This window comes from Puma concolor, chromosome C1 (assembly GCF_028749965.1).
Source record: "Puma concolor isolate L17-30 chromosome C1, mPumCon1.1.hap2, whole genome shotgun sequence".
Taxonomy (NCBI): Eukaryota; Metazoa; Chordata; class Mammalia; order Carnivora; family Felidae; genus Puma; species Puma concolor.
Genome location: NC_141674.1, coordinates 189,108,995 through 189,122,890, shown reverse-complemented (window position 1 = coordinate 189,122,890; position 13,896 = coordinate 189,108,995). Strand labels below are relative to the sequence as shown.

At 36.7% G+C, this 13,896-nt stretch overlaps 1 protein-coding gene across 5 annotated transcripts in view; it reads left to right on the top strand.

Annotated features, from left to right (window-relative positions):
- Window positions 1-13,896, top strand: part of ALS2 (alsin Rho guanine nucleotide exchange factor ALS2) — a 72,345-nt gene that overhangs the window by 43,155 nt on the left and 15,294 nt on the right. For all 5 annotated transcript variants that reach the window (XM_086719282.1, XM_086719281.1, XM_086719284.1 and 2 more), the window contains 11 exons: window positions 483-645; window positions 3,961-4,092; window positions 4,740-4,868; window positions 5,245-5,315; window positions 5,664-5,730; window positions 6,112-6,314; window positions 6,433-6,498; window positions 7,552-7,650; window positions 8,231-8,395; window positions 9,652-9,763; window positions 9,971-10,048. In XM_086719282.1, coding sequence (XP_086575408.1) covers window positions 483-645; window positions 3,961-4,092; window positions 4,740-4,868; window positions 5,245-5,315; window positions 5,664-5,730; window positions 6,112-6,314; window positions 6,433-6,498; window positions 7,552-7,650; window positions 8,231-8,395; window positions 9,652-9,763; window positions 9,971-10,048 — 1,285 coding nt within the window. The remainder of the gene's footprint in view (window positions 1-482; window positions 646-3,960; window positions 4,093-4,739; window positions 4,869-5,244; window positions 5,316-5,663; window positions 5,731-6,111; window positions 6,315-6,432; window positions 6,499-7,551; window positions 7,651-8,230; window positions 8,396-9,651; window positions 9,764-9,970; window positions 10,049-13,896) is intronic.

The window sequence follows — 13,896 nt, the reverse complement described above, 5'->3', positions numbered from 1 at the left end:
AGAAGTATTTTAATATTACATGCCAGCTGTGTTAGAGCGAAGAGCTTTATTTTTCCTCCAGATTTCTGTTTAATACAACTGATTAGAGCAGTTAGTATTGCCATTTATTGCTGTGACTTTTGGCTTGGAAATTAACAGGTAATGAATGGTGTCAGCTGGTCTCCAATTATTCTCTGAAGCTGTGGGATGCATGATTCATTCCTAGAACTTAGTCACAGTTTGGGATTAAGCATCTCTATTATAGAGTTACTATTGCTACCATATGCTACTTTTTATATGCAAAAATCCTCTATTTTATAGGCAGGAAAATTCTTTTAATTATATCTGTCTTATTTCATTGTATTTATATTCTGCTTTCATAGCACCTAAAAATGTGCATTCTGAAAAAAAGTAGTCATCTAGTGAAAAATGTCTATTCAATATCATGCATTTGTCAAACCAAAAGATTAATTAAATCTCTTTTTTTTTTTCTCTACCTCCAGTGATTTCCTAAATAAAAACCAGGAGCTGTTACAAGATTTATCAGAAGTAAATGATGAAAACACTCAATTGATGGAAATACTGAATTCTCTGTTTTTCCTGCCAATCAGACGACTTCATAATTATGCAAAAGTTTTGCTAAAGCTTGCTACTTGTTTTGAAGTGGTAAGATCCCATAAATATCCGATTTGAATACTTGGGGAGGCAAGGATCAGAGTTGCTTGTTTGGTTTATGCTACCCTAGCATCTCCAACTCCACTAACTTAATATTTATATGTGTCTAATTAAATTTATTTTTCTTTAAGAAAATGAAAGAAGAAAGTTAGACTATAGGTAAATCTAGTTCTCTTTGCTGTGGATTTAGTTTCTTCTCAGGACCTTATCAAGATTAATTGTATTCATTTTGTGAAACTGTTTCTAAAGTTGAGACCCAATTATGCTACTCACCCAATAGTTGTCAGAGTGTATACTAAGTATGAGTTACACAGAACTCTTTAAAAGGCCTTCTGTATAATGACATACCTGTAAGGCAGCCGAGTTACCACCTGGCCAGGACTCAAGATAGTTCCATGCTAGGTATTTGAGTTACCTTAGCATATGCTATGAGAAATCACAGTGTTACAGGATTTTCTCAAATGGTCTACTTTCTGTATAAAATTAGTTGGGTGGAGTTCTAGGAAATTAGTACCACTGTAGGTTATGGATGTATGTTAAAGCTGGTCCTGAGACATTCACCTTTGAAATTGTACTAAAATGTGTAATTTCATTTTGTTCCCTCTCTGAAGGACTCCAAGAAGCCATAATGATTTTAGGATCTCTTCTACTTTAGAATCTTTTATTTGTTTTTAAGTTTATTTATTTTGAGAGAGAGAGAGAGAGAGAGAGAGAGAGAGAGAACACAAACAGGGTATGGGCAGAGAGAGAGGGAGAGAGAATCCCAAGCAGGCTCTGTGCTGTTAGCTGATGCTGGGCTTGATGTCACAAACCATGTAATTATGACCTGAGCCAAAATCAAGAGTCTGAGACTTAACCAACTGAGCCATCCAGGTGCCCCTACTTTAGAATCTTTTAAATCATGGGAACTGTCTCCTTATTTGGACAGATTTCAGTCTTTAGAGTGACCCAGGAACTAATGTGGGCTTTCAAAATTTGAAAGCAAACCAGAATCTTCAGTTTGGCATTTAAGGCCCTTAACAATCTGATATCCTCTTTTGTTTCTAGCCTTATCTACTACCCCTGTGTCCTACATGTTAGTTCAGCTCCATGGACCTACATGTTTTGTATTTCCTTCCCGAGACACACTACCACCATTCTCATTACAGGAAATTTTCAGGGCCTGGGTCCAAAGTCATTTTATCATGAAAATGAAGCCCTCTCTGACTATACCACATTCCCTTCTCTTCCCATCTTTTAAGAATTAGTTAATCCCGGGGCGCCTGGGTGGCTCAGTTGGTTGGGCATCTGACTTCAGCTCAGGTCATGATCTCACAGTTCGTAAGTTTGAGCCTCACATCAGGCTCTGTGCTGACAGTTCAGAGTCTGGAGCCTGTTTCAGATTCTGTGTCTCCCTCTCTCTCTGCCCTTCCCCTGCTCATGCTCTGTCTCTGTCTCTCTCTCAAAAAAATAAACATTAAAAAAAAAATTTAGTTAATCCCTCCTCTGTGCTTTGCTAATACTGGTGCTATCTTTCTCCGTTATCCTCTTACTGTGTTATATCAGTGATCCTTAACCGGGACTGGGAATCAAAATCATCTGTGGAAATTTTTTCAAAACACATGGCCACGTTTGAACACTGCAAATTGTTATTTAGTAAGTCTCAGGTACACCTTAGACATCGTATATACATGTACACTTTTCTAGATAAAAATAATAATACCTAATGTTTATTAAATGCATTCCATGTGCCAGGTACTAAGCATGTTACATGTATTCATTTTATCCCCATATCAACCCTGTGAAATAGATATCATTATCCCCTTTTTACAGATGAGAGAATTGAGGCATAGCTGGGACTTGGTCAAGCTAGATATAAGTGACATACATTGTGTTATGTTCAGGTGTCCCAACATAATGATTGGATAGATGTACATACTGTGAAGTGATCACCCACAATAAGTCTAATTAACATCATTGCCACATGTAGAAGTATATATCTTTTTAATATTCTGTATGATGAGATGGAAGTACATGAAGCGGCTCTTCTGGGTACTGAAGTTTGGAGGTTTTCCAGAAAAAACACAAGATTACTGTTGTTTGAGTTGAGAGCTACTTTTTGTTTTTTTTTTAAACTTGAAAAGACAATTGATGGATAACTGTGTTAATTCAGATCTGGGTATTCAGTAGATATTTTCTCAAAAATGAGTAAATGAACTTGTTCCTTCAAGGAGAACAACAGACAGTATTTGTTGCCAGTGATAAAATCTGAACTGTGAAGCAAAAAGTACAGTGTGGGAAACATGTATGGGTCACTGAGTTTGGCAGTTTCCTAGTACTTAAAGACTTTTTCTGATGAGATTGGTGATAATATTAACATGGAACTTTTGATGTTGTATAATAAAACGTATCAACATTGGGAAGGTCTGCATAACTCAGTGAAACACTATTTTCCAGAAGTCTAATCCACATGTTAAAACACCATGCATAGGTAAAAGGTCTATTCAAAGTGTAACACAGATCAGTGGATTTAATAGAGTAGAGGAAGTTTGATTATGTAGAGAATAGAGTACAGAAAGTTTGATTAATGTAGTTTCAGGTTCCACATTGCAGCTACTCTTTAAGAACCACTTAAGTTAACAAATTTTGGTTTAGTTTCAAAGGAGAATATCCACTATTAATTGAAATGGCTATTAAAATAATCCTCCCTTTCCAGTTACATATCCTTATAAAGGAAGATTTTCTTCATATATTTCAGCCAACAGATTAAATTTAGTAGTAGAAATGAAAATCCAGCTCTCCTCTTTTAAGCCAGATAATAAAGAGATTCGAAAAAATGTAAAACAATTGCTACTTTTCTCACGAAGCATTTTGTCTTGTTTTGGAAAATATAGTTCTTTTTCACTTAAACTGTTACTGTATTTGAAGTGAGTTAATAAAGGTTATTTTTATTTCTCGACTTTATTTTCTAATAATGGTAAATATCAATAGATAAACCCACATAAGCAAAATAGAGAGATCCTGAGGCGAAAACATTTGAGAATTCCTGCCCTATCATGAGTACTCTGCTGCTCTCCTCACTGATAATTGCCAGTGTTTGTTTCTTTCCCCTTGAGTTATTCCAATGTTTCATATGTATCTCTGTGTAGTAGAATTTTCTGGAACCAATTTTCTTTCTGCTCAGTTCCTTTTAGTATACCATTTCTGTTCTTGATTTGGATTTCCGCCATAAATTTAATATTACATATCTAAAACCACACCAAGGCTACAGATTGTGGACATTTGTTTTATATATTTTTTTCCCTTCCCTTAATTATTGGCTTTCAGACATCTCCAGAATACCAGAAACTGCAGGATTCCAGTTCTTGTTATGAGTCTCTTGCTCTCCATCTCGGCAGGAAAAGGAAGGAAGCTGAATACACACTGGGCTTCTGGAAGACCTTTCCTGGAAAAATGACGGTAAACCATGCCAATTGGCATTACCCCAGCAAACAGCAGGCATATCCATAACAACTGTCATAATTTTCTCCATTCCTCATTTGTTTGTTTATGGTAATAATGCTTTAATGAGCCTTTTTCTAAGGGTGGTCTAAGGGCCACAGCAATAGATGCTGTAAACATCTACCCTCATTTCTAAGAATCCTCTCTGAACACTCACCTTTTGTTTGTTCCTGTTTTTTTCTTAATCTTTGAGCGCTTTTATTAAGTGTTCAGATCCTATCTAACTTCAGGTCCAACACCAACCTAAGCTATGAGCAACAGATTCTTCTATATTTTTTTTTTTTTTAATTTTTTTTTTTTTTCAACGTTTATTTATTTTTGGGACAGAGAGAGACAGAGCATGAACGGGGGAGGGGCAGAGAGAGAGGGAGACACAGAATCAGAAACAGACTCCAGGCTCTGAGCCATCAGCCCAGAGCCCGACGCGGGGCTTGAACTCACGGACCGCGAGATCGTGACCTGGCTGAAGTCGGACGCTTAACCGACTGCGCCACCCAGGCGCCCCAGCAACAGATTCTTCTAAATGTGATTAGTGTCTTTTTCATTTTTTCCTTGCATTTTAAAATAATTCTGAAGATCATTTATATATTTGTCTTCAATTCCAGGATTCCTTGAGGAAGCCAGAGCGTCGACTGCTGTGTGAGAGCAGTAACCGAGCCCTATCTCTGCAGCATGCTGGGAGGTTTTCTGTGAATTGGTTCATTCTCTTTAATGATGCCCTAGTCCATGCTCAGGTATGCTGGGTTCCTAACTGTTACATTAATTAATTATACCATCAGTTTCTGTTAAAAGTACTGTGATTTTGCTGAAATTATTGAATAAAAGAGAATGTTTAGCTTGCATTTGTGGTATGGACCAAATTTCAGAGAGCTCTTTTAGTTTTCCAGCTTGAAAATGAGTATCAACCAAGTGGAGTCCTGTGGCAGAGATGGCAGGACCCACTGGCATTAGCTATGTTATGGGGATCATGTGGCTGAGATGGTGCACCCATGTGGACTTAACCATTTGAAAAGGGTTATGTAGCAGAGACACCTCCCCCCTCCCCCCCCCACCCCCCACCCAGGGCCTATATGGGTTTTCTCAGCTGTGACTCCATGTTGTTTCTTTCAGTTCTCCACACATCATGTTTTCCCTTTGGCCACATTATGGGCAGAGCCACTTTCTGAAGAAGCTGGTGGTGTGTAAGTGTGTCCCCCTTCCCCGACCCTCACCCTAATTCTCTCCCTTTGCTGTCAAGGTTATTTCCTTAGACATGATAAAAAGCTCAGGAGGTCTCCCCATTCTGTGAAATGAGGCTCACCTTCCCAGCATGTAGATAGTTAAATGGCCTGTGAAGATCATGGCTGATCATGATAACACCTGGAGCAAAGTAACTCTGTGTCCTGTAAGAACCAAACCTAGGGCATGACTGCATTTACATTTAATTGACTCTCCTCTCAAAATAAACAAGTTGCTTTTCATATTTGAGGAGTGATATTATAATGACAGGTTGTCATACCTCCTGGTGTTTATCCTTGTGAACATTTTAGGAATGGCTTAAAGATAACTACACCTGAGGAGCAGTTCACTCTCATTTCATCAACACCCCAGGAAAAGGTTAGTCCATTATGATACTTTGTTTTTATCTTTGGCCTGACTACTTCTGTATCTTATGCTAGGAAAGAAAAGATAAAAATTGTTCTTGCTTGGCTAATGATCCGTAATTATGTCTGGTAAGTCTTCATTAAACCAGGACTGTAGATTTTTTTTTTTTTAATGTGACTTACTTTTAAACATACAGCAGTAAATTCCAAGAGCCAGTCAGCATTACTCATTAAGAAAAGCATTAGGAGACAGAAAAATTATTTAGGAGCTAAGAATTACTAGGAGCAAAAAGTTATTTATCATTAGGACACAGCAAGGAAAGCTATCAGGGTTTAAGGCAGTGCGTGATGAGTTGTTGCTTTAAGGTTATTCACATTTACTTTTTGTTCCTAGACTAAGTGGCTACGGGCTATAAGCCAAGCTGTGGATCAGGCTTTGAGGGGGACATCTGACCTTCCACCTTATGGAAGTGGCAGTAGTATTCAGAGGCAGGAACCACCCATTTCACGCAGTGCCAAATATACTTTCTATAAGGATCCTCGCCTAAAGGATGCAACCTATGATGGACGCTGGCTTTCAGGGAAGCCCCATGGCAGGTGAAAATGTTCAAGATTTATGAGTGGGGTGAAGATGATAGTCTGATTCAAGATTGAAAAAGTATTGATTATCTGAAACATTAATTGATATGTATTATTTTTTGCTTATGCATTTCAGAGGGGTTTTGAAGTGGCCAGATGGAAAGATGTATTCTGGCATGTTCAGGAATGGCTTGGAAGATGGGTAAGAAGATGGTGTGAAACATAAGAGTAAATTCAGTTTCATCCACTGATGACATCATTATGTATTGGGAACTATTTTCAAAACAAATAGATTTTTGTTTTGTTTTTTAGAAATGCATGCAGTGTGCTAGGGCTTATGATGCAGATGTGTGATCATGAAGAGGGCTGGGAATCTAGGCTGCAGCCTTGGTTTACCTGGAGTGAATCATTTACCTTGATAGCCTTGTGACCTCAAGTGACACAGCCTTTCTTTCTGTATGTTAAAATGGGACTATTTTCTGTCCATTTCCCAGTGGTGAAGACTGAGTACCTGGGGTAATATTGATGGTGAACTGTTGAGATAATAGTGCCCCCCTTACACAAAGGATATAGAAAAATTTTCCTTTCAGTAGTTTTAAATCATCTTTAATTTCTGTGATGTGCTAAAGGAGAAATCTTCTAGATGATATACTAATGGTACTCAAATGACATTATTTTTGTATCAGCTTGTTGTGTTTTCTAACACTAAAAATAATTGCATGATAAACTTACAGCAGTGAAGTATTTTGTATCATGTTAGAGAAGTAATTTATTTTACTATATAAAAAAAGGTTATTATATAAATTGGGTAGATGATTTTTGTGTATATGATGATATAAATTTTTATGATGTCTTTTAATTTCCTTTTAATGGAATTTTAGAATGTGAGACTTTAGATAACTCATTTACCACCCCTCCCCCCGCTTACACAGGTGAGGTTGCTGGGTACCTGGACTTAACCAAGGTGATGTTGCTAATTAGTGGCAGAGGCTTAGGACACAGGTTTTCTGTTTTTCACTGGAGTTGGGGTAAAATACTTGATCTCTCTGTGTAGTGGGATTGATGCCCTACTCCTCTAAGACTTGCTAGATAGCTTAGATAATAAATACAGTTTAAACCAAAACCCCATTTACCCGTTTCCCCCACAGGTAATTCCCTTTTCTGTTCTCCTTGTTAAAATGTTTACAAGTGCATACCTAGAAAAGGCGAATGTGTCCTAAATGCATCTTCTGATGTTTTTTATTCTCCTTGGCAGATATGGAGAATATAGAATCCCAAACAAAGCACTGAACAAAGAAGACCATTATGTGGGCCATTGGAAAGAAGGAAAAATGTGTGGTCAAGGAGTCTATAGGTAATAACATTGGAAAGGTTGTTAGACTGGTGTTGCTTTTTCAAAGAATCATGTAAACTTAAATGTATGTGTAGCCAACATTTCCAAGGAGTAAATTTTATTTACTCTTTTTTGACTGAAACTGCCTCAAAAGTCTTTTTATAAAGGTAACTTCTTGTCTATCACAAGGTGAAAATATTAGGTTATTTATTATTTAATTTTCAACAAAATAGTACAAACCTTAGAAGTCATAGCTTTCTCATAGGATCTCCTAGATGTCTTTCCTATAAATTTATATTTATTAAATAACTCTAATATGGATAAAATGTATGATCCTTTCAGAGATTACTCATTATTTCATTTTCTCATAAGAGATTAATACACATTTTTCCCCATGTTAACACAGAATACCATCCAGGATATTTTTAATTTCTTAGCCTTAGTCATTCAAACATGAAAAAAAAAATGGTGAAAAATCATCATATAAATAAATAGAGATACCAGTGGGACAGGAGTATACTTTTAAATTTCCTGAACTTTGTAAAAATGAGCCTCAGAATTCAATGTGTTTTTGGTCTTTATCCATTTTTTGTAACCACAGTTATGCCTCTGGTGAAGTGTTTGAAGGCTGTTTTCAAGATAACATGCGTCATGGTCATGGTCTCCTACGGAGTGGAAAATTGACTTCCTCTTCTCCCAGTATGTTCATTGGCCAATGGGTAATGGATAAGAAAGCAGGATATGGTGTCTTTGATGATATCACTAGGTATAGTATTCTCCTTCTAATCTCAAAGTTTAGTATGAGAGGATAAGGTTCCTGTATTTCTCCAGTAACAGCGATGTTTTTAAATGTTTATCTATTTCTTTAGAGAGAGAGCTTGCATGAGTTGGGGAGGAGCAGAGAGAGAGAGAGGGAGAATCCCAAACAGGCTCCTTACTGTCAGAGCAGAGCCTGACAATAAGTTCGATGAACAGTGAGATCATGACACTTAACTGACTGAGCCACTCATGGGCCCCAATAGCGATGTTTTTATGAAGGCTGAGCATCTTAATTGGACAGTATTGAGGAAATTCTTAATAAGACACAGTTGGCAGGCATTATTTTATCCATTTGCTTATGAACCAAATAGTGGATTACTTCTTTACAAGATCAAGATCATTCAAAATTAACATTGGTACCATTTTCCTTAAAGCTCCGCACATACGAAGCTTTTAGTGTCTTAGAAGTTACCAAATTTTTGACTGTTATAAAAAGAAAAACCTTTAAAACAGTCAGACATAATAGGAGTAAAAGGTCAAGGAAACGAGTGGAAATTCCCTTTTTGGGTCGTAGAATGGTATCTAAACATCTTTTTGCTTAGGTCTGTTAGGTCAGGGACTTGTTATGCCAATAACCTAGGAGTCAAGCTTAAATTCAGTTAACTAAACCTTGAGGATGAACGTAGTTCTTTTGCCTCCATATTTGATTTAGTCTGATTTGCATTTGGACTTAATAGATACGTTTTTCCCCCTTCATGTCATTTTCATAATGTGGGATTTTAAAATTTAGATGTTATTACTAAACTCCATGATTATTTAACAATCAGTTTATACTTTGCTTTTGTAGTGGAGATTAGTAAGATTTCTCTGAGTTTGAGTATGTGAAGAATGAGACTTCCTTTTTTTTTTTTTTTTTGGGAGAGATTGCTCAGGGGAGAGGGATGGGGAGAGGGAGGAAGGGAGGGAGAGAAGGGGAAGAGAGAGAGAGAGAGAGAATATGAATACAAATCTTAAGCAGGCTCCATGCTCAGCGTGGAGCCCAACATGGGGCTCGATTTCATGACCTTAGGATCATGACCTAAGCTGAAATCAAGAGTCGGATGTTCAACTGACTGAGCCACCCAGGTGCCTCAGAATGAGAGTTTTTATATGATAAACCTCATTTCTTTTTTTTTTTCCTAGCAACTCCCATGTTATAATTGTTTTTCCATTTCATCCTTACCATCAGTTTTTCATTTTCATTTCTTTTCTATTTCTGTACAGGGGGGAAAAGTATATGGGAATGTGGCAAGATGACGTATGTCAAGGGAATGGTGTGGTAGTTACCCAGTTTGGATTATACTATGAAGGCAACTTTCACCTTAATAAAATGACGGTGAGTAAAATATTTTGCATATACTTACTATTGACTTTTTAAAAATTCTATGTCCTTTTAAATCATTTTTATTAACGTTCTACCTTCTTAGTACTATTTTTCTTATCTTTTAAAATTATGTAAGGCTTTGGGGGATATGGCTGCATGTATTCCTTAAGTTACTTTGCATTTTATCTGTTGTGATTTTTGTTTTGTTTCTCCCCATAGGGAAATGGGGTTTTACTTTCCGAAGATGATACTATATATGAGGGAGAATTTTCAGATGACTGGACTCTTAATGGAAAGGTTGGAAACTAACTTTCTTCTTCCTCTAATCAATCTTATACTTATTTTTTCTTGACCTTAAACAAAAAAGAGCTACCTTGTCATAAAATTCACCTGTTTTAAGAGTACATTTCAGTGATTTTTAGTAAATATACAGAGTTGGATAGCCATCACCACAATCCAATTTTAGATCCTTTCACGTCATCCAAAAAAGATTTCTGTCACCATTGCCTGCTCATTTGCAGTCATTCACCGTTTCTGTCACCAGTCCTAGACAACCTCCTTTTAGTGGACTCTATAACTCTGTAGATTTGCCTTTTCAGGTTTTTTTTAGCTTTGCTTTGCCTTTTTTTTTTTTTTTAAAGATTTTTTTTTTCCCCCCCAGTAATCTCTACACCCAACATGGGGCTTGAACCCACAACCCTGAGATCAGGAGTCGTACACTCTGACTTAGCCAGCCAGACGTCCCTCAGGTCCTTTCTTATAAATGGATTCATACAATATGAGGGCTTTTCTGTGTGGCTTCCTAGACTTAGAATAATGTTTTCGAGGTTTTCCCATAGTGTGACCTGTATAGTACTTCATTGCCTTTTATTGCTAAATAGTATTCTAAAACCACATTTTGTTTATTGCTTCATCATTGATGGGCATTGGATTAGTTCTCACTTCAGACTATTATGAATAATCTTTCTATAAACATTTGAATACAGTTTCTTATGTGAACATATGTTTTCATATCTTGGGCAGGTGTTTAGGAGAGTAATTGCTGGGTTGTATGGGAAATTGACATTTAACATATCAAGATATTGCCAACTGTTTGCCAGAGTGGCTGCATCATTTTACATTCTCATCACTAATGTATGATGATTCTAATTTCTCTCCATATTTTCCAGTATTTTTATTTTTTGTTTTTTTTCTTTTTGCCATCCTACTAGGTGTGAAATGATATTTCATGGATTTAATTTACATTTTCCTAATGACTGGTTATGTAGAGCATATTTTCATGTTTTTATTAGTGATTCCTCTATCTTTTTGTGAAATGCCTATTCAGTTATTTTGATATTTTGACAATTTGTTTGCTTATAGTCTTATTGAATTGTAAGGGTTCTTTATATGTTCTGGATATGAGTTCTAATATCAGATATAGGATTCGCAAATATTTTCTTGCAGTCGTGGTTTGTCTTTTTATTTTCTTTCTTTCTTTTTTTTAAATGTTGAACCATTTCATTTATTTTTCTTAACGCTTATTTATTATTTTTGAGACACAGAGACAACATGAGCAGGGGACAGGCAGAGAGAGGGAGACACAGAAGTCGAAGCAGGCTCCAGGCTCTGAGCTGTCATCACAGAGCTTGATGCAGGGCTGGAACCCACGAACTGTGAGATCATGACCTGAGCCAAAGTCGGACGCTTAACCAGCTGAGTCACCCAGGCACCCGTCTTTATATTTTCTTTTTAGTGACTTTTGAAGCACAAAACTTTTTAATGAAGCCATTATATCAAAAACATTTTTATGAGTCAGGCTTTTGATGGCATATATAAAGAAATCTTTCCTTAACTCAAGGTATTAAGATTTTCTTCTGGGGGCACCTACATGGCTCAGTTGGTTGAATGTACAACTCTTGATTTCGCCTCAGGTCATGATCCCAGGGTCATAGGATCAAACCCCATATTGGGCTCTGTGCTGAATGTGGAGCCTGCTTGAGGTTCTCTCTTTCCCTCTGCTCCTTTGCCCCACTTGCATGCTTTTTTCTCTCTCTCAAATAGAAAAAAAAAAAAAAAACAACTTTCCTCTGTGTTTTCTTCTAAAAGTTTTATAGTTTTAGCTCTTATATTCAGGTCTGTGATTCATTTTGAGGTACTTTTGTGTATGGTGTGGGTTAAAAGTCTTACTTGAGGGGCGCCTGGGTGGCTCAGTCGGTTAAGCATCCGACTTCAGCTCAGGTCACAATCTCAAGGTCCATGAGTTCGAGCCCCGCGTCGGGCTCTGGGCTGATGGCTCAGAGCCTGGAGCCTGCTTCCGATTCTGTGTCTCCCTCTCTCTCTGCCCCTCCCCCGTTCATGCTCTGTCTCTCTCTGTCTCAAAAATTAATAAACGTTAAAAAAAAAAAATTAAAAAAAAAAGTCTAACTTGATCTTTTTGCATGTGGGTATCCAATTGCCTCAGCAACTTTTCCCACTGAATTTTCTTGACACCTTTTTGAAATTAATTCACCATAAAATGTGTTTCTTTTTGGACTCTTGTATTCCAGCGATGTACATGTCTCTCTTTATACCAGTACCACACTGTCTTGATTACTATAGATTTCTAGTAATTCTAGTGAAATCAAGAATTATTTTTTAAAATGTTTTGGCTGTTTTGGATCTTTAGCCTTTTCATATAAATTTTAAGACTGGTTTGTTAATATCTGCTATAAAGCCTGAGATTTTGATAGAAATTGTGTTGAATCTATAGATCATTTTGGGAAGAATTGCCGTTTTAATAATACTGAATCTTCCAATCCATAAACATGAAATGTCTCTCTATTTAGATCATCTTTAATTTCTATCAGCTATGTGTTGTAGTTTTTAATGTGTATCTCTTGCATAAGTTTGGTTAACTTTATTCCTAAGTATCCTTGTTAAGGCTGTTGTAAAGAGAATTTTTGTTTATTTTACTTTTTGATTTTATATTGCTATCATATAAAAATATAATTGATTTATGTATTTTCTTGTATCCTGAAACCTTGCTGAACTTGTTTATTCTGCTACAGGTTTGGTGTGGTGTGGTTGTGTGTGTGTGTGTGTATTTGTGTGTATTTCCTAGGAATTCTTGCATACAGGATCATGTTGATTTCAAATCAAGGCAGTTTTACTTTTTCCTTTGCAATCTGGAAGGCTTTTCTTTCTTTTTTTTTTTTTTTTATTGTCTGATGGCACTGGCTAGATTCTCCAGTAGAATGTTGAATAGACGTGGTTAGAATAGTGGTTGAATAGAAGTGGATATCCTTGCCTTAATCCCTATTTTAGAGGAAAATCAAGGGGTGCCTAGATGGCTCAGTCAGTTAAGGGTCTGACTTTGCCTCAGATCATGATCTTACGGTTTGTGGGTTCGAGCCCCACGTCGGGCTTTGTGCTGACAGCTCAGAGCCTAGAGCCTGCTTTGGATTCTGGTCTCCCTTTCTCTCTGCCCCTCCCCTGCGCGCGCGCCCTGTCTCTCTCTCTCTCTCTCTCTCTCTCTCTCTTACATAAACATTAAAAAAAATTAGAGGAAAAACACTGAATCTTTCACCATTAAGTATGATGTTAGTTAAAGGTTTTTCATAGATTAATCAGATTGAGATAGTTCTGTTCTTAGTTTGTTGAGAGTTTTTGTCATGAATACATCTTGGATTTTGTCAAAGAACATTTTCTGTGTGTTGAGGTGATTGTGTGATGTTTGTCCTTTTTTAATATAGTGTATTGGTTGCTTTTCTGGGATAAATCATAGTTGGTCATGGTATATAATACTTTTATAATTTGTGAGATTTAATGCTAATATTTTGTTGAAGATTTTTGCCTCTGTATTTATGAGAGATAAGGGTCTATAGTTTTCTTTTCTCATGATGTCTTTGTCTTTGGTATAAAATTAGCCCCATAGAATGAGTTGGGAAGGGTTCCCTTCTCCTTTGTTTTCTGAAAGAGTTTGTGAAATCTTGGTATTATTTCTTCTTTGAATGTTTTGGAGACTTCACTGGTGAAATCATCTGGCCCTGAGCATTATTTTATGGTAATACTTTTAGTTTCTAATTCAGTTTTCTTTAAATTGGTCTATTCAGATTTTCCATTTCTTTTAGAATCAGTTTTGGCAATTTGGTTCTTTCTAGGAACTTTTCTGTTGTATTGAAGTT